The sequence below is a fragment of the Rhyacophila brunnea genome, unplaced genomic scaffold (genome assembly GCF_057557595.1).
Source record: "Rhyacophila brunnea isolate RB1 unplaced genomic scaffold, BYU_Rbru_1.0 scaffold_4, whole genome shotgun sequence".
NCBI lineage: Eukaryota > Metazoa > Arthropoda > Insecta > Trichoptera > Rhyacophilidae > Rhyacophila > Rhyacophila brunnea.
Genome location: NW_028233068.1, coordinates 37,256,968 through 37,282,676, shown reverse-complemented (window position 1 = coordinate 37,282,676; position 25,709 = coordinate 37,256,968). Strand labels below are relative to the sequence as shown.

The window sequence follows — 25,709 nt, the reverse complement described above, 5'->3', positions numbered from 1 at the left end:
TTTAATACACTTGAGATTTTCCGTCAGCCGACTGGGTTTCCCCGCAGTCTTGACAAGTTGAAGTCTTTATTAGTGTGTTGGCAGCACCGTTTTGTTTGTAACTCCGTCATGGTTTTCGTAGAAGTATATTTTTTAATCTTTTGTTCTTGTCAGTGTTGCCAACCGTACTATAATTATAGTACAATACTATAATTTTGATTCTGCAAAAAATGTAAAATACTATAATTTTACGCCAAATGTGCCAAAATACTATAATTTTAAACGATTCGAGCCGAAAAATGTTCCTGTACTATATTTTTTACAGAAATACTATAATTTTTACGCCTTCGTACTATAATCAGCATAGAAAAATATGGCAGCACTGGTTCTTGTTCAGTTGGCGTATCTTGCGAGTTGCGATAGCGGAGCAAATTTCTGCGGAATCTGACAGCGCTGGTTGCATTGTTGATTTTGTTTGTGTTTTGTCAGTTGCTTTTGCGGATTAGAATATTGTTATCTTAATACTTATGGATTATTAAATTAATATAAACTTTGTGCCTTCATATTAGTGGATAGATTATTAGGCTATTCATTCAAGTAACAGTTCTGGGGAAGTTGAATAATAACATTATAATATCTACCCATATACCGACTAATAAACAAATTCTGCAAGATGGCTCGATGGTAAGTATAATATTAATTAATCAACATTCGTATACTAATTACCAGCTGTCAGTACTACCTAACACAACATACTGGATAAGTTTGAAAAAGTTTTAGTTTTCGAATAACTAGTTTTCCTGTCGTGTCAAAAAAATACTTGCTAAACGGCCCGTAATTCTTATTTTGGTACACGTCGGTAAAAGTATATTAGTCTATGACGTCGGTTATGGGGAAGCCAGGCGGGAATTGCGATAAATGTCAGAGCCGATTTTGGCAATATTCATGAATTTCAAGAATGAAAACCTAATTTAACCTAACCTAAACTAACCCAAATACAAATAACAAATAGGTAAGGTAAGTCGGGGGAATACCTATGCCTAATTTTTACTTTGGCGGATTACTGAACATAAAATAATATATTTATATTCAAAATAAAAACATAGTTATATTAGAAAAACACTTTATTATAATATTTGGCAGCAAAATAAACTGGAACAATATAAAAACATATGAAAACTAAAAAAACTAAAAATGCCATCTTCCCCCACTTTGTCGGGGGAAGATGCCACAAACTAAAAAAATTAAGACTTCATACACAGGTCGCAAATGTCCGGATTGGACATGTTTGTTGCATGTAGCCATTGTTGGCATCTTACACATGCAATTCAATCAATCGTAGGGCTTTCGTTATCAAAGTAATATCCCTTGCAAATGGCGCAATAGTTTTCTTCATCACTCAATTCACTCACACCAGAAAGGCTAATTATGCTACAATATAGAATTTTTGTATTATTTTTTTCAATGACATACGTTTTATGTTAATGCAATAATGATTAAAGATGAGGCTTTGCAAAATACTAAAAACTGAGATAGTGAATGACCAAATAAATACGAAATGGCATCTTACCCCTACAAATGGGGGAAGGTGCAAAGGACAGAAATAAAATAACGCCGGTGTGCAAGACAACCTCAAATAGTAAAATGTAATGCCAAAATGTAGTGTATTATTCAATGAAACTGATCTTAACCATTAATGAAATGAAATCTTTATGCTGAGAATATTTTGAATACTTAAATGTGTAAATAAGTGATACACTCTCACATTAGCCTATTGCTAGTGCCTACACTGTAACTTCAGAAAAGGCTGAAACATGTTACCTAATCTCAAAAATCGTCGGCTTAACAAAACATGCAACCAAGCTCCTTAATAACCCGTCAATATATTCTAGTTAAGTTTTAAATTAATGTAACGTAAATTGTACAGCGCGATGGGTGAATGTAATTTAAATTCAGTAGAATCGTTTATAATAGTAAAATCTAAATTCTAAACACGCAATAATATTAAAATGGCAACACTATCCATTGTAAAATCATTGTGTTGTCGCGTTATAAAATAAAGAGAACCCCATCGCGCTTCCGATATATATTTTTAGCTTGACTGGATATTGTGAACCCTGCAGTGTTGCCAACCGTACTATAATTATAGTATTTGTACTATAATTTTGGCCCGCGTACTATGTACGATATAAAATAGGTATAGTACGCCCAAAATACTATAATTTTGAAAATCGTACTATAATTTTATATAAAAGTACTATAATTCTGCATTTGCCATTTCGCAATCGAGTGGTCTTCGAAAATTTGGAAATCTGCGGCCCGCGGCGAAATATTTTTCCCAAAAAAAACAAGCCGACCACGAAAATTTGGGAACCTGCGGCCCGCGGCGAAATATTTTTCCTAATAAAAACGAGCCGACTATGAAAAATTGGGAAAATTTTCATTTTCAACAGATGACAACGCGTACTATATTTTATCTCCAAATACAATAATTTTGGAGGCTCTGTACTATAATTCCACTTTTAAAATATGGCAACACTGGAACCCTGTCGCAGTCAGTTAGCGTCCAAGGTGCAACTGCTAAAGACTGACTGTCGGAAAGTTGATTATATAGTAAAAAGCTCTTGCGAAAAAAAAAAAATAAAATATAAGTTTTAATTAGTTATCTATGGAGTTAAATTAAAATAATGTGCTTGTAAAAAATAATCATAATAAAAGTGAAGCTAAAAAAAAAAATTTGTGTTGTTTTCCCCGTGTCCCTTTATAACATTACAGTCCCGAGTCTAAAAAAAATATATAAAAATCAATAAAAAGATATAATAAAATCTTTGACACCTCGGGTCGCCGACTGAGCAAAACCCCGAAAAAGACCCTGAGGATATGTCATAAGGTACCACCAAAAAAATGGGCACTTCCCTCGTTTTATAAGCGTTTTTTTTAAATTTAAAATTTAACAGGACCAACGCCTAGCATGTGTTCTCCGGTACTAATGACTGATCCTCAAAATGGTTGCTGCACCGACATGTAGCGATGGACGAATAAATTAATTGAGCTTTGGCGTCTTCCCCCATCAGGCATATTCCCCCGACTTACCTTAATTCAGTATATCAACTATTTTCAAAATATGTTCGCCGATGGCTTCCCTATTACTTACTATATAAGAATTTTTTTATTTTAGAATTGTTTTTTTATTAAAACCAAACACGGTGAGAAAGCAAGCGCAACAATAGATAGATTGTGTTATGTTTTATTAATGCCCCTATATATGATCAGTTTCACCTGACTCAATGGAAATCTGTACCATGTGTAGGTATTTAGGCCTCGAGGTCCAGCCATTCAATTAGATCTGCCTGACCGGATTGTGCCATGTGGGACTTGTGCATGATACTATTGATCGCGTTGTGTGTGTTTAACAAAATGGCATCTTGGTCCAAAGACTTTTTATTAGAATTCATTGAGTTATTTAAAACATTAGACCCATTGTGGTTCATAAAATCAAAAGACTACATACTACAATAAAGGAAAGCGTGACGATTGTTATGATTTGGTTTTGAATAAAGTTTTGACGATTGAACTGACAGCTAATCGTGATACAAAAACAAAAAATATGAACAATTTACGTAGTTCATTAAAAAAAAAAATCAAGCGTCTATGGCATCGGGTGCTGATGAGTTTATTATGCTATTATAATGAACTCATATTTCTGAAAGACCAAGAAGTGCCCCTGGACTCAACTTCGAGCATAATATTTTTCTCCATTATTGTTTTCTTTTTGTTTTTCCCTCCTTGTATCAGGGCTAAGGCGGTGTAACACAATAGTTCACTTTTATCCATATGCGGGTACATACATCTACGCATCTGTTCAGATCCGTTAGATCTCAATTAAAAGATGGTGAAGGATAAATTCGGACGACCTCCATTGTCTCATTTGGTTCTGTCATCGAATTTCTAGTTGAATCGTGTTTATTAATTTATATAAGGTAATTGAGATCCCCGGGGTTCCAGCGGCTAGCTCAGGTGTCCATCGAACCCCGGATTCACAAAAAAAAAAGGAACGATATATTTATGTTTGTGGTTAAATAAAACACTAAGACTTTCTTGTGTGTAACTTGGTATTAGGTATATATTTTTCTTGAGTTTGACAAGGTTATTTTGTAGTTTTTTACAGTTACAGTCGTCAGTCCGTATCGTTCTAAAACCGGACGCTCACTCATTTTTTTTTTCTCTTTAAATTCCTCGTACCGACGCCATCCAGCAAAAAGGACTCTCGTGATTGGCCAAATTTTATTGCGTAATCTTTGATTCGGCGAATCACGAGCCTGACCCTCGCGCCGGCGCGCGAGGATTTCATGCACAATGCGCGGCAAAATTTATTATATTTAAATACTTATATTTAGTTTTAAAATTATCGCTTTCATCCATCATCATTTATACTTTTTAAATTAAATTAAATTTATCTTAATTATACCTCCGCCCAATATGTGATTTTCACACACCGGACGAAGGCCCTTACTTATAAATAAAAAAAAAATACTTACGTGGTTGAGCAAGGAATCAGATTAGATGTTTTATGAAGCCGTTTCTAGAGGTCAGGGTTACGTTTCGACTTGAGCTACTAAATGATTATTTTACACCGGGAGAAGCCCGCCTGTAACAGGGGTGTATCAATTCGCCCCATCTGGATTAAAGTCGAAAGGTACGCCCTGATCTCATCGGCCACCCATCCAATTCCTTGTTCATCCGTTAAGTACATGGCATGATAACAGTTTATAAAAAAAAATCAACTACAATCTAACTATTCTAACAAAAAAAAAAAAACAACTAACTTTACGTATTGTTTCTATATTTATTTTAATTACTATTTTCCTGCTCAAAGCAATGCTCCTGAATAAGTCAGAGTTTGATTTATTTTCCTTTCTTATTATCATTTGTCTTATTTTTCTCCTGTAATGTCATGCATTTATTTTGTTTTCGTAATGTTTTTGTTATTCTTCTCGTTCTTTTATACTAGTCAGCGGAGGGGTCGTGGAGCTATAGTCTTCGACTCTTGGGCTGTCCATTTTTTTTGTATTCCGAGAGGCGGCTACATTTGTAGACGTTTGGCCCTCGTTCGGAATTATTATTTCGTGTTATGTTTTTCTTCTTCTGGTGCAATAGGAGCGTACCTCGTTTGGCGTCGTCTGCCTTTGCAACCAGGGCGTGGTAGTGGCGTTACTATTGAGCCAGGCTCGTTCCGAGCAGCGGATATCTTTCTGTGGAAAGTTTTCCACTGATCTGCTGGTCTCTGGAGTATCACCTCATAGATGGACAGGCACTGTGTCTCCATCTGTTCCTATTACTGCGGGCAAGGCATCGTATAGCGGTACAACGGCCAGGCTCGTTGACGGCGGCACGTCTTTCCCACAGGTACTAGGATGGATTTTCACAATAAGTATCCTTTTCCCTTTCTTTTTTTTTATAGATGGTTACACTTCGGAAGTACCTCTTGTTGTTTCACGATATCTTTCAGGCGTCACGTCCCTAGTCTCTCCATGAACCTGCGCGAGAAAGGAGAGTGCGCACTCTCCACACCATCAAGCTTTGGTATCATGAATTTTCGGCTACGCTGCCTTTGGATGCGCTTACTTCGAGAGGTGGCTCCCTTTGTGCTTCCAAATTGTCTTCATCTGTATTTATTCTTTTTCTTTCTTTAGTAATTTATTCGTTCATTAGACTTCCTGTACTTTAAATTTATTCGAATTTACTTTATTAATTACTCCTACCCCATACATTAAATAGCTACTAATTTTATATAAAATCTTCCCATTGTACTTATGGTACTTACTATCACATTTAATATTTTACCCTAATACCCATAATTATTTTGCAACATTGTATTGACTGTATAAATCACATTGATATTAAAAATTGAAATATTCCACCCTCTCATTATATTTATTTCTTAATCAGTACACTTAAAACTGTGTAGTTAACTTTATTTTTAGTGAAACCCATTTTATTTAAAAAAAAATTGTTGTTTCGTTTTACGCGCCCGACATCCTATTCCAAAGGCGCGCCGCGCCGATTTACGGTGCCTCTCACGTTTTGAAACCCCGTTGAGAAATTTACGGCTTATTGACTCATTTTTTTTTTTTATCACAAGCATACAATCTCTACTTTCATCCTCTTATACCTAATTTTAACTTATTATTAAAATTTAACATAACAACTAACACTTTGTCGAGTGACGCCTTATTATTCCCGTTCCGTTTTCGCTGTGTTAAATTTACGATTGGTAATTTGTAAAGAAATAATAGGGACGGTCGTATACTATTTTCCTCGTTTCTCTTTGGATTCAAATTATTAACACGGCGTAACTTTGAAACAGGTTTCGCGCTACTGTAGAATATCGTCTTTCCCGTTTATAAAATTGTTTGCGATTTTCAATGTTAATGTTTTCGAATTCATTCATATTTACTTTATTTGAACGGAAAGAATTGGCGTCACTTTGCGGAGCGTTATTTTTAAAACTAGAATGTAAATTTTTCTTACTAATGAACTTAAGTTTACAAGGCTCAGAAAGTGGGTCCTTAATTAACTTTGTATCCGTAATTAGAAGAATTTCCGGATGTTTTATTCGTATAATCTACACATTTCACTTCCAACAGGAACTCGGCGTTCACCCTTGACTCGAGGGTTGGCGACTGGTCCTGCTTCATCTCCTCGTGGTCGAGCCTGCGCCCGCACAGCTTCTTTGATTCCTCTCAGCTTGCGCGCCTTCTCAGCCCTCTTTTGAGGCTCCCTGGCCTCCCGTTTCCTTTTTCTCTCCTCACCGAACATCCCGTGGTCGACTAGGGTACACGACATGTTAGTGATACCCTAGGAAAATCGGCATTTTGCTCGCCGTTTTTCGTCGCGAGTGGGCCGTGGCCTCTACGAGCCCTCCTCGTTGGATACCGTCGATGATGTGTCTGGTTTCCATAGGTGGGATTTGTGCAGCCATTCGTCGTACTGGAGACGCGCTGGAGCTACGGTCTCCAGCACGACGCTAGGCGCGGTCAGCTCCGTATGTGGACTGTCTTCGAACACCAGAGGGCTCTCCCGGTTTGATGTTGGAGACAGCACTTCTTCTTCGATAAGGGTTACGTCGGAGTCCACTTTTTAGTTAACCATTTCTTGGTTGTTCCGGCTCCTGGATCATAATGATCTCAAACTTTTATTTAGCGTTCGCGGGTTCGGAAGAATTAATGCGATTCTTCACGCCTCATGTTGCTTGGGCGCCATTGAGATCCCCGGGGTTCCAGCGGCTAGCTCAGGTGTCCATCGAACCCCGGATTCACAAAAAAAAAGGAACGATATATTTATGTTTGTGGTTAAATAAAACACTAAGACTTTCTTGTGTGTAACTTGGTATTAGGTATATATTTTTCTTGAGTTTGACAAGGTTATTTTGTAGTTTTTTACAGTTACAGTCGTCAGTCCGTATCGTTCTAAAACCGGACGCTCACTCATTTTTTTTTTCTCTTTAAATTCCTCGTACCGACGCCATCCAGCAAAAAGGACTCTCGTGATTGGCCAAATTTTATCGCGTGATCTTTGATTCGGCGAATCACGAGCCTGACCCTGGCGCCGGCGCGCGAGGATTTCATGCACAATGCGCGGCAAAATTTATTATATTTAAATACTTATATTTAGTTTTAAAATTATCGCTTTCATCCATCATCATTTATACTTTTTAAATTAAATTAAATTTATCTTAATTACACCTCCGCCCAATATGTGATTTTCACACACCGGACGAAGGCCCTTACTTATAAATAAAAAAAAAATACTTACGTGGTTGAGCAAGGAATCAGATTAGATGTTTTATGAAGCCGTTTCTAGAGGTCAGGGTTACGTTTCGACTTGAGCTACTAAATGATTATTTTACACCGGGAGAAGCCCGCCTGTAACAGGGGTGTATCATAATGAAATATTTTTTTTTATTGTTTTTGATTACATTGTGACTTCTACATTTAAAAATGTGAATTACAGGCTGTTTTCTAAGTTATTTTTACTAATGGTGTACTGTACCAGATTTTGTATATTATATAGAAATCGTCATAAAGTGAATATGATTGCAGGACCACTACTGCAAGACAGATCCAGCAGTCATACTTGGAAAGCCTGGGGGACCGTGACTGGGATTTGTAAGAAAATGTTTTTTTTTCCCATTGTATTGCCTGTATTTATTTTTAACTTTAACTATGAATGGACTATTTGTAAACAGAATAAAAAAGTATGTGCTCTTAAATTAATTATAATAATCACAAAGATATGAATATAACTACAAAACAAAATGACAAATTAAATTCATAAATGCAATAAATAAGGTTGCTTGATCAAATAAAATCACGGGACTTACCCATATCTTATATCGCACGTTTGCCGATAAATGAACAAATGTTGGTACACCCCAGCGGTCCCTAACGAATGTCAAATGCAGCACTCACTAAAATTGCAGATACACAACATAATAATATAATTTATTGTCGTAAATAATTTTATTGTAGGAGTAAGGGCGTTTGTCCATGGTCTATCACGATATCGGTTCACGGACGTTTTTGAACGGAATTACATAACGGAGAACGGTCCACGGCGTCCGATATCGGACGAGCAATAGCTATTGCGTCGTTGTAGAGAGCGCATTGGACGGATTGTAAAATACCTATTGAGAGTTCTCAGGGAGGGCGAATAGCTAATGATATTATAAATAATTTCGCAGATTACTTTGAAAGTCCTCTAGGACAGCGATTTCCAAACTGGGAGGCGCGGAGGGTTGCAAAGGGAGGCGTGAAAAGTTTAACACAATTAATGTAGCCACAGGTTTGCAGTATGCAAATGCATAGTTATAAAACGGCCGCTAGTTGTTTAAAATGTTAAAAGGTTGTTTGCAAACCTGTCTGAAAATATGGAGATTAATTTTATAATCACGGAGAGTCACGGATACCGAAGAAGATCCTCGAAGGAAACCCATGGGGGAAAAGGCCAATGGAAAGCCACGCACACGATGGGGTGATAACATTACAAAAGATGCCAACCAGTTGCTAAAAATCAGGAACTGGAAAAGATGTGCGGAGGACCATTCCGGCTGGAGGACGGCGGTGGAGGAGGCCAGGGCTCGACTTGAGCTGTAGCGCCATCGAAGAAGAAGAATTTTATAATCACTCATTTCAATACTATTATGAAGCACGCTGGCGGCTATCTCATGAAAAAATTAAATAAAAGGGTCAAATCATAATGTTGAAATTTGAGGCAAAGTTGTTGAGGAACGATAATTTTGTTGTTGAACTTGTCTATTTGGTTGACATTTAAAAAAAATTGAGTGAATAATCAATGCAAGGACCACTAATGCATTCATTGATTTAAAAAAACAAAGTGAAGGCATTCATAAAAAATTGATGCTTTGGAAAAAATAAGTTCGCCATGTTTCCACTTTTAAATGATTTCTGCGCCAGATATATTGTAGCAAACAAAATGACTGAGTTCTTGGTTAGTTTGCTAAGGAACTTTTCACATTATTTCATTAATAGTAAAAAAAAGTCACCTGCGGCGCTGCTTTCTTTCAATATTTTAAATATCGTCGTTGCACAAAATAAACCTCCAATGTGCCATTTTTACGAAAATTGGTTTTTGATGCAAAAATATTTTTCTGCATTGTTGACAAGAACATCCAATGTGATATCACTTTTTGGTTTAAAGTTATTTTCGAAAAACTAAACCTCTAATGTGATGGGTCTCATATTTAAAAGTGGATAAATCTCCGATGTGCTGTCTCATCACATTGGAGGTATTGTTGTGCACGCACTCGGCACATCGGAGCTAATGAGTTATACGCTAACATTGCGCCGGTAAACTGTCAGTTGCTAAATGTGTGTTATTCGTGATATAAATAAGCTGTTATTCTAGATATTATTGCAGAAATACTTTGAAGTAAGTTATTTTTATGATTTACTTGTGGACCAGTGTAATTTATGTTTCGGATTCAAGCTCGGCAATGTAAACGCATTGACAAGGGTGAAGCCAAAGAAAGTGCCGACAGCAAAAGCTGAATCAAAATATAAGCACCCTCAAGAGTTGAAGGATGTAATTGATAGAAACCATCACAATATCTTTTATGACAGTCTAAAATATAATCCAGATAAGAAAACATAGATGACTTCCAGTATTCCGTTAATATTAGATTTTTTCTTTTAATATTCAAATTCACATTTTCAATTTTTCTTTTATTATCTATTCAATTTTAGCAACGAGAACAATAATTTTGAATAGGTAACACATTAGTCTTTATTTGGACAAACAATATGAATTTAATTATAATTTGATTCACACCATATCATCACACTCAATTAAGTGTAAAAAATCTTCTTCATTTTCGTATCCCTCATTGTTGAAGATCGTGACTCTTTGGAAATGTCCTAGTAATATCCCTTCAGCGATCCCTGCGCTTTGCATAGTTGAAGGTATTGAAAGCCACGTAATGTCCTTCACTTGGTCGGACCATCTTGTTGGCGACTTCCCTCTCCCATGTCGACCCTAGATATTTCCGCTAACAATGAGTCTTTCCAAATTATCGAATAAATAAGGATAATGTAATAATATGTACTTACTTTTTTATTTTACTTGTTTCCTGCTTATAACTGTGCTATTATTACTTATAACTATTATTTTGTCTTTGTCAATATATTGTTTCTGTTCCAATTAATGTAAATTAAAAAAAAAATAGTATGGCTTTTTTCAATTTTCTCATTGATTCTTCTTATAAAGTTATGGTATAAAGTGTGCCAAAACTGTGCAACACTTACCTCCTATGTGACAGTGTAAACATGTTATTTCTTTTATTGTAAAACTGATAAACATTATCGATCATTTTAACAACTGAAATAGTGTAATTAATATTATACTGATAAACTGCAGTACCATTAAATTAAAAATCATTCTCCTGGTTTTTTAAAACTGTTTTTTGTCTTTATCTCAAAATAAGATTTTTGCACATCGGAGTGAGATATCCAGGGTTCAGTGACTAGCTCGGGTGTTGATAGAACCCCGGATTCACAAAAATTAAATAAAAGAAATTTAATAAAAAGTCTTCCTTGTTCGTACGTGGTCTTATATTTTCATGGTTAGTTTTACAAAAGTTTACTTTCGGGTTTTTACAGAGTTACAGTGATTCAGGTCTGTTCACTTTGACCACTTTCGCCACGGGGTTCTTCTACCACTGTTCAACCCAAGCCAGCTTTCTAAGGAACCCCCGTGATTGGCCAAATCCGATCGGATGATCCTTTGATTTGGCAAATCACGAGGTGGACCTCAACGCCTGCGCGTGACGAGTTCAGCGTTGCGCAATGCGCGGCAAAATTATAGTATTTGAATTTACTTCATTTCTTCATTTAAACCTTATAACTAAACATTTTATTTCTTGTAGCTAGTACATATTTTTATATAAAACAAATTTATTATATTCTTAAATTATTGATTGCATACATCATCTTTCATACTTTAATATTACCTTAATGTTTGCTTTTCATCTTCGTCCGGCATGTTACTTCCATATACCGGACGAAGGACTTAACCTAAGAATAAAACATTTATGTAGTTGAGCAGGGAACCAGATCAGGTGTTTTATTCAATTGTTTATAGAGATCAGGGTAGCGGTTCGACCCGCTTTTATTTAATATTTATAAACACCAAGAAAAGCCTGTTGATGACAGGTATGTGTCAGGAGGTTTTTTTTGTGCAACGACAATATGTGGTTGTGCGTTGCAATTTGACGTTATACCTATATGTTGATTGATATACTTAAATGATAGCTCCCGTGTATAATTTAGGAAACACTACATTAGAGCACCACACTGCCCTTAACCTCAGCGATAGGTAGGTGGGCCCGCCAAAGATCCTGGCCTGGGGGCCTGCTTCAGGTTGTGGGGCCCATGATAGAATCCATTTGTCAATGAACCATGATGAATTTGGATTGACTACTATTGAAATTGATTGTGCTAATTTTAAACAAGCACAATCATCGCATGAAAACCAAATTAATTTAAAAATTAATATAATAAGTATAAGTAGTAATTTTTGTATTAGTACATTGTTGACTATTTAAAAAGGTGTCTGTATTATTTAATGAAATAAAGGGGGGGAGGCGCCAAAAAATTTTTTTTTTTAAATGGGAGGCGTAGTAACATAAAGTTTGGAAACCACTGCTCTAGGATCTTTACCTTGGCAAATGTCTAAAATTTAATAATAAATGTGTGAATTTTTATTTTTGTACAGGAATTTTATAATAATATGTACCTAGGTATTGTATGTATTATATACATATTTATAAATTGAATGTCTTTCCACCAAGAATTGTCAGTTAAAACAATTTCAGTAATTTATTGTGTAATCAAAAGGATAATAAGTAGTTTTAAAAAAAAATCAAAATTAACGCACTCCCATAATATACTTACCTAAATTATGCTAAATAAATAACCTACTATTAAAGAAATCTGTACTCACTTATTTCCCTTTCTTTTTATCATCGAATTCCTCAAACTCTGGCTCCAAAAAGACACAAATTTCCCGCCACGCCTTTATTCCGTAAAATCTTGTCTTTACACACACGTAGTCTTATCCCATACTTACTTTCGACAAGCTCAATAAATGTAAAGATATCATAACTAAACATATTGTATCAATTCGCTGTCGACGCATGCGGGCTCTAATCGGATCCGTGGACGAGCACAGACTTGTTTTGCATTACCAAAGAAAAAATACGTATGGAGAATAGGATCCGACATAGCACGATCCTCGGATGTCGGAATGACGTCATATACATTACGAATCTTGGACGTTGTCCCGTGGACAAGCGCGCATATAAATGTACAGGCCGATACTTCGCATCATGATGACTAAAGGCCGGATCTTTCAAGTTTTTAACCGTCAACCCATAAAAAAACACATTAAAATGGTGGACGAATCCAATATCCTAAGGAGACTTTTGCCCAAATGATTCTTAGTATGGATTTCTACAATTAGTCAGTTGTTTTTTCTGGCAACTCAGGTGCGATGGTAATTATTGTAATTAAGATAATCGTCTTGCCAATATTATAACGCGACTTGCGGCTACGACAAACGAATTCAAATTCGCAAAATGCAATTAAAAAGATCGCATTACAAAATTGATGGTTTGTTTTATTGCAGGTAAGTAATGGTAAACCATTTTTATAAAATGCGTGTAGAATATGTTTTTTCATAATTAAATATCGAATAGCTTTTGCGTACCTACCACTAATATAAATACAAATATTGGAAGATTTTGTCCGCTGACCCGTTTTATGTTCTAAATGTATCATATTGATACCTATTAGTATTACCAAGCAACAATACCGTACCTACATATCGATAAAAAAGTCACATACCTACTTGTTTATTTCTTTAGATATTTAAGTATTTTGAGGATGCTCTGCCCAAACTGGTCTATTTGATTATAAACTATTGACATTGAAGAATTTCATCAAATCGATCGTAAGAAATTTCATCTTCAAAATACCAGTGGCGTACATCTGTAGATGCGAGACATCCCTGAAAATATTCGTTTGAACCTACTATTATAATATTATGTATTGCGTAAGCCGTAATTGCATTCTTCTAAAGGTTTTGCAATATAATATTGCTTCAGATTTTCACTTAGTCATTGTATTACGTTAATATTTATTGTTGTTTAATTTAATAAAACGCATTTTTTTGTAGTACTTATTCCACTTTTAATCAATAAATTAGGACCGGTTTCGTTCGCATCAGAGGGACATTTTCAACTGAACAAGGGAAGATTCAGTTGAAAATGTCCCTCTGAGGCGGACGAAACCGGTCCTAATTTATAGATTAAAAGTGGAATAAGTACTACAAAAAAAATGGAGCCATTGTCGAAAACTACCCAATCAAGACTCGTAACTGGACAAAATCTGACATTCGAATGAAATTTTCAAAATGGCGTCCTATGGTAGTTCGTAGTTCCATTTTTGGCCATTCTACAGGTAAGTTTGTAGGTGTGTAACGTTAAAAAAAAGTCCCGCCGTCCCATGTAATACTTCAGATTTTCACTTAGTGATTGTATTACGTTAATATTTATTGTTGTTTAATTAAAAAAACGCATTTTTTTGTAGTACTTATTCCACTTTTAATCAATAAATTAGGACCGGTTTCGTTCGCATCAGAGGGACATTTTCAACCGAACAAGGGAAGATTCAGTTGAAAATGTCCCTCTGAGGCGGATGAAACCGGTCCTAATTTATTGATTAAAAGTGGAATAAGTACTACAAAAAAAATGGAGCCATTGTCGAAAACTACCCAATCAAGACTAGTAACTGGACAAAATCTGACATTCGAATGAAATTTTCAAAATGGCGTCCTATGGTAATTCGTAGTTCCATTTTTGGCCATTCTACAGGTAAGTTTGTAGGTGTGTAACATTAAAAAAAGTCCCGCCGTCCCATTTAATAGATTGTACGCTAAAGGCGCGCCGATTAGGTGGCCATTCGACATAATTAGCATTATATTTAAATGTTGTTATTAAAAAGAAATTATCTGATATATGATTATATTATGTATTTGATTTAAATACTTACATATTATAAAGTGTAAAGAACTATTCATCACATAAAACGACTGGTACCTAGATACATATTTCATTAAAACACTTTATAATATGTACTTTCGTACTTTTTCCACATTTATTCCATAATGTTGATATTCAACCGATTTTATCCTAATGGACATTTTCAATTGAATAACAGTACAAAATATAGGTAGGTACATATTATTGCATAAAAAGTCAATTAAGTATAGAGGACGTGGGAGTCGATTGTTTACTTGAACTAACTTGTTGGTGATATTTGTCCTTATTTATTAAATGACTGGTTTATATACATTAAGAAATAGCGTAACTTCAAAACTGAAAAATTTGCTGTGTTTAAAATTCACCTGCCGTAGGTGTATGTACCAAAAAAGGTTCCCGACCAATGACAAAAACTTGAAGACGATTTTATTGCTTTTGTCGCATGATACGTACAAGAAACCCACAACTTAAAAATGAATTATTTTCCATACGATAGTATGTATCATCATCAGCTGTAGTATATACCAATAATGTATATAAATTGATGTTTACATTTTAGATATAATAGTGCAACCATCTATAATACCGTGGATTTACAAGAATAAAATTACAAAGCGGCAGGTTTACATAGGTCGTAAGTGCATTTGCTAGTCACGCAGCCTTCGCTATCGAGGCTTGATAATTATATATTATATACTTACACAATATTATATATGTGACATATTATAATATTTAGGAATATTATATTTCATCCATTGTTGTTATTTTTAAGTTAATAAGTCAAAAGAATAATATCAACTAAGATTTAATAACAATAAACAAAAATGCAAAATGTACAAAGTGTTTAAAAGTACCTTATACACCTTCTAGAGGAAAGTGGTATAATGGTCCCTATATCTAACGGGTACGAGTGGCAAAAATATTAATCAATAAATTCTAATTGATTTATGTTTTGTACTAGGTATTCTATTAGTCATTATTTACGACCCGGCTTATGCCTTCTGGCTTATGGCCTTCTGGCTTCTTCGTGCACTATGCGCACTCACCGATCGTAAATGCACATTGACATAATAAAAGATTGTTAAAACCTTCTTACCTATTAGTAAAGGATCAAGTAAAAAACAAATTTTGATTATCTGAAGTGTTTGTGAAAAACCCGTAATGAATATATTACATACTATTAATACATTCAATAGGTAAGCCCGTTAAATCGTCATTTCCCGTAAACAATGGAACCAGCTAATGTGAAATATCACGAAATATACCTACTCACTAAATAAAAACAAATAAACAATTTTAAGCTATAATCCATAATCGTCAAAACTGAAGTGATCTCGGATTTTAAGAAAATACGTAGATCAGTTAACAAACGCGCAGGTTAAGTTTTTTTTGTTTTTTCTACCATATTACTATAACATCAAATTATAGTTTCATGTGTGAACTCCCAGATTGGATAAATCAATGAACTATTAGAACCAAGGTCAACTTGTTAAGGCAAATGGTAGGCACTGCAACTGTGTTATACCTATTTATATCTAATATTTTCTTGATAAAATAATTTATTATCAATGGTATTAGGTACTATATATACACAATGTATCAATGTCGACTAATTATGATTGTATCATTTTGATAACTTCCGAAATAAATAATTATATCGGGTTTATATATTTCATTGAAATAATACTATGATATATAATTTATAGTATTAGGGAGTAGCAATTAACAGAAAACGCATGTACTTACATATTTTGCATGATGAATATAAAGTTTTTGAAAATGGCCTATAAAATGTCAAAAAAAACATTACAACATCAGTACCTATATATTAAAATTGAATATCTCAATATGTCCAACCACTTGCTTGAAACACAAAAGTACGATTTGAAGTATCTTTCGTACGAAACTTTTTCTAAAGGGTTTCATTAACCACATAGGTCCGATATTCCCCATTTTACCCATCCATAAATCCATATAATATAATAATATGTTTTCATATTATATATTTTCGTAGTATCAACATAATATACGAAATCATTCAGATTTGGTACGATTTTAATAATACACTAGCTGTCAGGTCCTTCTCATTATGGGAGCAAGTGTGATTTGTTATTTGATAGTAAAAATAAAAGTAGTTTAGTAGAAATTTTAAACTTTGATTACAATAATAGGTATGTATATAAAAAGTGGAATATTATTAAATATTATAGATATTACTATTAACAACTAATTTTTCCACTCTATACGTAAGCGCTTCATTAATTTCTCTAAATAGTATAGTATATCTACCTACTAATAGCAGCGTTTCTGTATAATTAAGTATCGATAAAGTCTCTTGCACATATTATCAATATCATTTATTTCATATTTCATTGTACCTACTACATCGTACAACTTATTTTTCTGAAAAACATAGGTTCCATAAATTATTAACGCATTTTTTAATTAAAAAATGTTGTAATATTCGAGTCCGTCCCAAAAAAAAGGACTCCAGATGTCCGGTGTCTAATGATGACAGATCACGGTTGGCCGATATCGTGACGGACCGTGGACAAACGCTGTAAGAGAATAATTTATTATATCATTTATTCCGACTGCTACAATGTGCTTCCAATCCGCAACTACTCACCAAAATGACGACACTGTTTGATAGGACATGATTTTTTCCCTTTCTTATGCTCTTTTTCGGTTCTATCTTAGATCACTCATATTATGTTTAAATTTTAATAATTCTTAACACTTTAAAATATACTTATATTATATTTAAAAAAATGTTATTTTTTTGTCTGTAATTATTCAATATTCTTCCTCATTTTTCTTATGTAATTTCTTTATACTTATGTTCTTCTACTGTCTTACTTTCTATTTTGTTAGGCTTAACTATATTATAATTTATATAATATGGAAACTTTCCACTGTTCTATTTTGAAACATATTTTCGTAATTAGTCTTTTTTTCCTAATAAATAAAATTAAAATTAAAAGCAGTCGACAATGAGTTGCAAGATAATACATCACAATTGGTGAAATTCTCGACTAATTTTGCATCTCAAAGTTACGAAAAAAACCCCCCTGAGTTGGTAGTTTGAGTAGGTACTCTAAGATTGGATATGTTTATTTTTTTCAGGTATACGCATTCTGATTACGATTATCTGAAATTTAAAATCGCCTATGCTATTTTTGGGCCACCGGAGAACGCAAGTGACATTGATAACATAAGAAATATATCAGGCTACACACAGCAACAATATAAAGTAATTTCACCGATTTTTGAAAGAATCTGCGAATTTGGTAATTTTTTAAATTTTATTTACTAATTATGGTTTTTACAACAATAATATATTTTATGATAACAGTTTTCATTATGTTCAGTATTTATCTGATGGTAGTTGATGGGTCAAAATTGTTAATATTCATGTGTATGTAATACTTTTTGTACATTTTTAGTTTAAATTGGGTTCATTGTTCACATGGATGTATACAGCACAGAACAGATCAATAATATTATAGAAATGCAAAACCCAGTCACCACAGACCAGGGGTAGCCAACCTTTTGCATACCATGCGCCATTTATTTTGCCAAAACCATGAAAACGACTTTCAAATGACCCTTGCAATATCTTGATTTTTTCAATATATTTGATCAAATTGCTATTATCCGCAGCACATTCATTTTGCTCTTTCAAGTGTGTAAATTGACTCAAATCCTCATTTTCGAACTGAGAGATAAACAGTTTCCATTTAATTTTAAATGAACTGATGCTATTTACTAAGCTAAGAAATAATTTATTCTTGCCTTGTAGTTTTAAATTTAGATCATTCAGATGGCTAGTCGTATCAACTAAGATGGTCAAAAGATGCAATGCGCCACTTGTAATCATCCAATGCGCCACGGTTTGGCCACCACTGCCATAGACCAATACTTTGAAGCAGGATTTGGTTTATAACTTTAAACAATCGGGCCGTAAAACGCAAGAAATTCAAAGCCTGCTCAATTTTATCAAATATTGCCAATATTGAATGCGCATTTCGTTTAAATGACATACTTCAGTGTATTTTATTGATACAGATTTAAATATTAAAAATAACATTCTTTTATGTGTTAAGTTTATTTCATATTTTTCCATACATACTTGAGAATTGTACCTTCTAGCCACATCCACACTTTGCATTATATTTGTGTTCCCTGGTATATATACAGACATACCCCAATTTATGATTAATCTTTTGTTTTAAATTTATGTAATTGAAATATTTAAATCAATAAATCCACTTTAGTATCAATGTGTATGAGCTATCTATCTCAACTTAGGTCACGGGCTGTGCCATCACTTGTCTATTTTTCTGTATTGTATTCTAAAACCATATAAATTTAAGCAAAGTATGTACCTCTGTGTGGACTAAAAAAACCAATTATACATGTATCGCTACCGTCCATGAATCTATTAGAATTATTGCATTTATGTTGGATGTTATGAAATGATTATTTTTATTTGCAGGGAGATTTTCAATTGATGGGAAGGAAATCTATATGTCAATTTTATTTGTGTGTCTTGTTCCCAAAGTATTAAAAAAAGACTTTTACGAGTCAGATATCCAATCGTCCGATGCTATCCTCGCAACCCCAGTTTTCAAAATACGAAAATGCATTAATGCACACAAAAATAAAGATGGTATGTATGTATTTTTATTTAATGGTTTTTAGTCTTTAAGTTGACTTAATGACAGATGGGGTGTTAATAGAATGGTACAAAATTAATGACATTGATAAGGATCACATTTTTTTGAATAATTACATTTTTGCCTTGATGCCAGTTAACACTTGAGGAAAGTATCTGCATCTATTAATTTGTGAATATCATTGTATTAGTCGAGTAATTTGATGCATTTGACCTTTTAGGTTGTGTTATATTTCTGGATGATGCTGGCAGACAATACACAAGTTGGCGGCAATACTTAGTAGACAATAAGCTGCCGAAGGGTGTGATCATTGGACCACGCAATGGCCGTTATTGTGGAGTTATTAATCAGGTGATCTTTTGTTTAATGCCGATTTTAGCCTTTTTTGGTATTATGTTGAGTCAGATTCGACATCGATTTTATTCACACCGGTCTTAAGTTGAGTCTGACTCAGCAATGAATAATTTTTTTAAAATTAATTATTTATGGCATGAACTTTGCGATAAGATTCATTCAGAGAAAAAAGTAAATGATTTATAAATGAGTAGAATAAAAAAACAGATCCGAAAGGACCGAAAAGGGTTAATATAATCATCATAATACATTTTGTAAACTCCTCTTCCAGCTATTTTCCAATAGGCTATGAGCTGAACAGTTCATTGGCCTACTACTTTGTGGGTTACGAGAAAATTTTCAATAGTCCGTCCCACTGTCCCTCCCTCTGGAGTATACAGGGAGCATATGGGATACCATACGCCCAAAGATTATCACCATAATCAAATCCCTGCATGCGAATAGCTATACTGTGTCAGAATTGGTGATGCTGTCACGGAATAGCTCCCCATACACGTACAGTTTGATTAACAGGTTGAACATGCCAGTTAATACGTAATGGCGGCCATACAGTTATCTTTGGTAGATATATCTACTGCGCCCATAGACGGACAGTTTTCGACCTGCCAGATGTTTGCCATGTTCAAATTGCCGGCGACCCCCCACTCCCGTGTTTTTGTAAAACTGTTGGAATTTCGACTCGCCGAAAGTTCTCGGGTGACACTAGATGTTGGTAACGTTAAGTAGAATATACCGTGCGATACAGCTGCGGCTGGTGTTGCTTGTTATAAAATACAAATTCATTTATTATTAATAATGTAAAAATATTATGTACGCGGAGATCGCAAATATTATATTTTATTTATTTTTACGAGGGTAAAACAAAGTTTTAATTATTTATGTAAACATAATATTATTTTATACAATATAATATAAATGTTAAAATTTTAGAGAGTATTAAAAATATTAAGTTATTGTGATAATATACTAATAACTCAGTATTCAAATTTTATTTATTGTATGTAGTGTATATTACAAATTATTAATTTAAGACGTTCACAACATAAATTAATATGCCTAATTGTGAATCGGTAAATCTAAATAAATTGTACGTACCTATATATTTTAATAATATCATAGTAACTAATTATTATACTGATGATTGATGTAAATATAATTTTGTGGCATGATTAAATTTATTGTATTTAAAATATATAAATATTACCGTATTCTAAAAATATGACCATATAGGTAAATACTGACTCATATTATGTCCATTAAAGGGAATAATTTATTCAAAAGGAAAGATTATAGATCATATTTTATATTTACACGAATGTGTATCATTGAATCGATAAAATACACAATCCACTAGTGAAATCATCATTTATTTTACCAACGTCATTGGTGTGTATTTTATGTCAATTTGTCTAAATAAACAATTATAATAAATTCAAAGTAAAATTATTCGTGTATGAATAGCGTTCAGGTATACACTACTTAAAACTAATTTAAACATTACCCCTGTGTATTATCTCCGCGAACCTAACCTCCATAGTTTTTGACACTTGTCTGTCACAGACAATAACTGTACGTATATGGGCACGTCTGTTGACAGTTTGAAATATTTAAATGGGGTAGTTTGAACTGATCTGTGGTGTGCCCACTAATGTACAGTTATTGTCTGTGCCATGTTCAACCTGCTACTCAAACTGTATGTGTATGGCCACCTAATGGTTCGGGGAACAACTGGAGTCGGACACTGTTGTGACCTCACTACATTTCTCTTCACCCTCTTTGACTTCATGATACAAAAGTCAATACCAATAGCTGTCCCTATCCCCAAGATGAAGCTGCGTGACCTGGAATATGCCGATGATGCTGTTCTATTTGGTTACATGTAAATTGTACGTTACGTATTACATTTCACTGTAGTACATTTCGCTGTGAGCTTTCGTTTTGGAAAGAGATGACCGTATACTATACGGTACGTTCATCTCTATAGCACCGAGATGAACAAATTACATTCTTTGAGCATTGCAGACAATTATTTTATAATTTTATTAGATTCAATAAGAACATTAATTCAATTTTCATGGCCGATTTTGGCAGAATTCATGAATTCAAGAATGAAAACCTAACTTAACTTAACCTAACAAATAATCCAGTACATCGGCTATTTTTCAAATTTGTTTGCCGCTGGCTTCCTGCAAACTGACAAGAACCGTGTTTTATTTAGACATGAATTTTATCCCTACTATACCAGCCAATCTTCAAGATCTTTAATCTACGACTATATATTTCCGATTCAACATTTCACGGTGAAGTGTGATACGGCGAACTGCATACATACAAATTTCCGGACACGGTTCTATTTGACCACTCAAATCTAAGGTATTCAAAAGACAATTAACATGATGCATAACAGTTAGCCTCACGTTAGTTTGAAATCAACATTTTGTGCAATAATACGTCTTGATCCAGATTTTCCCTCGATTAGCGACAGGCAAAATATCGATGTTGACAAAATTAATTATGTGGGAGCCTACATCAAGGAAATGGCACTTTATATAAAAAGGTTGTTCGAATGGGAATGGCTGGAGCAATATTTAATTCTATGCGGTATGTCTGGGACTCATGGGTTTACTCGGTTTACCCATTCAGTTCCAGGAGGTATTAGCATGGCGGTACCTGCAGGCTGCCAATATCTATGAAAAATAGAATGTAATATTTTTTTGGGAACATATTAAAAGTTATCATAAAGATTTACCAAATAAATACAGTGTCATTTGCGTTGCCATTTATCAAAAAAAAAAATCAGATATTGTCAAAGAAGATCCAGGCGCTGTCATTAAATTTCAATACTAACAAGTGTATTTCTAGATGTTTACCTTTTGGGAAACCATTGTTTTAATTTGAATAAACAATTTTCCTTTTGGTAATAGAAAATAAATGAGTGTTTAGAAGATATTTTTTGTCCGATGATCAAATTTAATGTTTAACAGTGAAATACCATTTTTATCTTTGAAAGTTTGTTACGTTGCTAACATTTTTATTCAGTTCAAAGCACAGTGGATGAATTATATCACACATATTTGTTTTGCAGGGCAAATTGGAGGTGTCTCTTATAAATAGAATGTCGCCGGCCAACTCTGCATCGACCAGGGCGCGGAAGGTGGGTGATATAGCCGGCGCAACCGTAGCCATGGGCGCTTTAAGCACCATAGGCGTCTCAATATTTGTTCCCGTTGCAGCAAGCGTTGGCGTCGCTGTGGGCTTGGCTACTCTCGCCACCAGCGTGTATGGAATTACCACCTCTAGTATCACTTTGGCTGACCGCGGTCGCCACGGTCAGGTTAGTGAGTAATCATAACGTTATGGTGCTTTGCAATGGTAGAATGTCAAGTCGACTAGTGCATTGAAAACCAGTGCAGAAAAACAGGTTGATTTTGTTTTAGAGTAAATTACTATTAGAACTACCTCACTTAATTTTTGTTTTATTCAGATGTCCACTGTTCCTAAACAGCTTTTTACCCATGTGGATATTGTGGTTTTTCATTGTTTTAAAGTATATTCCGTTATTTACGTTTTTCTTTGTCAGTCCCTTCAAAATTGCAAAATCGTAGTTTCACTGTATTTTGACCCTTTCGATTCATTTGTTTTGGTCTTTCATTGTTTAAGGTTACCTATTTTTGAGTTTTGATAATTTCGTCCGTATCTTTTTAATAGCCACCATGATTTACAATCAATTACTAATCTTGCAGAGTATCGGGTTAGGAGACGCCGAAGCGCGCGGCTGCTGGCTGAACATCGGCGCCAGCACTGCGGGCGTGGTGGCGGGCGCGGGGTCACAGATCCTCTCCAAGGTGGCCAGCAACGGAGTGGCCATCGGAAGGGGAGTGAAAGTGGCTCATGACGTAGCCATTGTGACCGCATTGGTGACGGGTGGAGCGGGCTTAGTCGACGGCATCGCTACGGCCGCCATCAATTATAACGAGACAGGACGGCTGCCCAATAATCTGCAATTATTCCAAATGGCATCTTCGGCACTTTTTCTGACAAATTCATTGATCAACAACAGGATGGCTTCAACTATTGTCACAGAAGCACAAAGTGGAGCGATTTATAACATCAGAACCTGGCTCGGAGAAAACAGTGTCAGGTATTCTAATCATTACTATCGTTTTAAGAAGCGCCGTCATTGAGGGGATTCGACTAATATTGAATGACCTATCACCCCTATTACTTGGGTTATGGGTGTACTGAAAAACTTACTTCACTCGAGAGTACAGTTTGCAAAAAATAGATGGATTTATATAATTAATTGTTGGGTATCTGGATGTAAGGTTCTCAATGTGTGTCTCACCTCAATATAGACATAGATTTTACAATAAAAAATATAATAAAAACAAAATACTTACAAGTAAGCATTACATATAAGTACATACATAACATGCACATATTAGGCGGCTATTTTAAAAGCTGATTAGTCTACATATCGTTTCCAGTTTCACGGGAGTTTTTATACATTGCATTTTTATGAACATATAGGTGGCAAAGTGAAAATTCGAAAAGAGCACCCCAAAATACACGCAAATGCAAAGTATGAAAACTATCGCGAAACTTTATAGGTAAAACTACCTAATGATTGGACTACTCGTAATGGGAAAGATGGAATTGCTTTTTTTTGAGATGACATTTCACCGAATTGGGATTCATAGTAAAGTTTGTACTCCCTATCATCAAAATTATTTTTGGAATGGATTGATTCACTGCTGCACCCTTTATTATATAATCAACATTTTTCTCAACTATGTGGTTGCCATATTCTCTACTCAGGAATGGTAAAGAATTATGTTGTGCAATTTCTTTTTATGAATACTTTATGATAATAATGGGCATGTGTTCGATAACACTTTTTTATTATTATTTGTTATAGAAGGGTGTTTGACAAGATTGTGGCGGAGACCCAGCATACTAACGGTCACACGCAAGGTAACTCAGAAGTTATCAGAGGAATCAAACACATCCAGGACGTAAACCAGTTTTTTAAGGGAGCTAGGGACTTGGCAGAACAACTCGAAGGAAACGTCAAGATGTCTTTAAACAGTAATGGTGAATTGATGTTGAACGGAAACCGCCGAATTGATCCATGCGCATTGTCTGGGTTGAGTTCTGCCGACCGATCTGAAGTTTTGCGAAATATATCAAATGTCACTGCAAATAATGTGTCTATAAATTCAGTAATAGGAATTGGCAAAGCGGTTTCTGGGGTGGTAACATTTGCTGTCACTTTAAAGAACATATTCAATTCATTTCCTAGCTTATCGGTGTCTAGTCTTCAGAGCATCGAGGGTAGAATTAGACTATTTAATGATTTTACCGAGGGTGCCTATAATCAATTTGTAAAAATTGTAAATCGAGTGTTTGAATCGATTGATGTGATGATTATTCAGCGAACTCGAGCGATGGGTATAGAGGACGGCCAACTGCTCGAACAGTTAATTGTTTTTGTTCGTAACAGATTAATAAACATTGCATCTGACATTAAAATAACTATTGAGGAGGTTGCAGGGGAATACTTTAGAGACGGCATTCTTTTACCGCAAAAAGTTAAACAATTGTATGATCGGTTCAAGAATCTATTGAACGTTGAATATGAAAAAAGAAGTCATCAAGAAGTGGAATGTACAGTATGCAGTGGAATTCGATTTTCTACAAATTAATTTCTTAATGTAGAGTAAAACCTCATTTATTTGGAACTCAATGATACGGATTTGTTTTATCAGATTCATTTGTAACAAATGCAAGTTAGTATACCTTGTATGAAAAAGTGAGGGCATGTTATTAAAAAGAAATGCTTTTGAAAAAAAGTTTCAAGGTTTATCTTTGCAATAGACGCACAATAAAAAAATACGGAATTGACCGTTTGTGTGAATCTAAAACTGTATTGGAAATGCTTACAAGTTTTACAATATTAGGTTGTGAAGTAATAGGGTAGTGTCGAGTTTGCTATGAATGAATCTGCAATGCGAAGTGATTCTGTAATTTAAACATTGGTCTGTGAATCCTTTTTTCATCGTCACCTTCATGCTCCGTCT

The 25,709-nt window shown here is 34.5% G+C and overlaps 1 protein-coding gene across 3 annotated transcripts; it reads left to right on the top strand.

The window, feature by feature from the left end:
• The first annotated feature begins 368 nt into the window (after positions 1-368).
• LOC147067322 (uncharacterized) lies at positions 369-25,709 on the top strand. 3 transcript variants are annotated; one of them, XM_085954797.1, is made up of 8 exons: positions 369-663; positions 8,082-8,147; positions 17,723-17,886; positions 19,095-19,268; positions 19,496-19,626; positions 22,715-22,963; positions 23,373-23,770; positions 24,548-25,709. In XM_085954797.1, exons 1-8 carry the CDS (start codon positions 653-655, stop codon positions 25,332-25,334), a joined length of 1,980 nt encoding a protein of 659 aa, XP_085810923.1. In that variant the 5' UTR covers positions 369-652; the 3' UTR covers positions 25,335-25,709. The 3 variants fall into 3 exon arrangements, with proteins under 3 accessions (XP_085810923.1, XP_085810925.1, XP_085810924.1); XM_085954799.1 differs by lacking the exons at positions 369-663; positions 8,082-8,147; positions 17,723-17,886 and having other exon boundaries at positions 19,245-19,268; positions 19,527-19,626; XM_085954798.1 differs by lacking the exons at positions 369-663; positions 8,082-8,147; positions 17,723-17,886; positions 19,095-19,268; positions 19,496-19,626 and adding an exon at positions 21,378-21,515.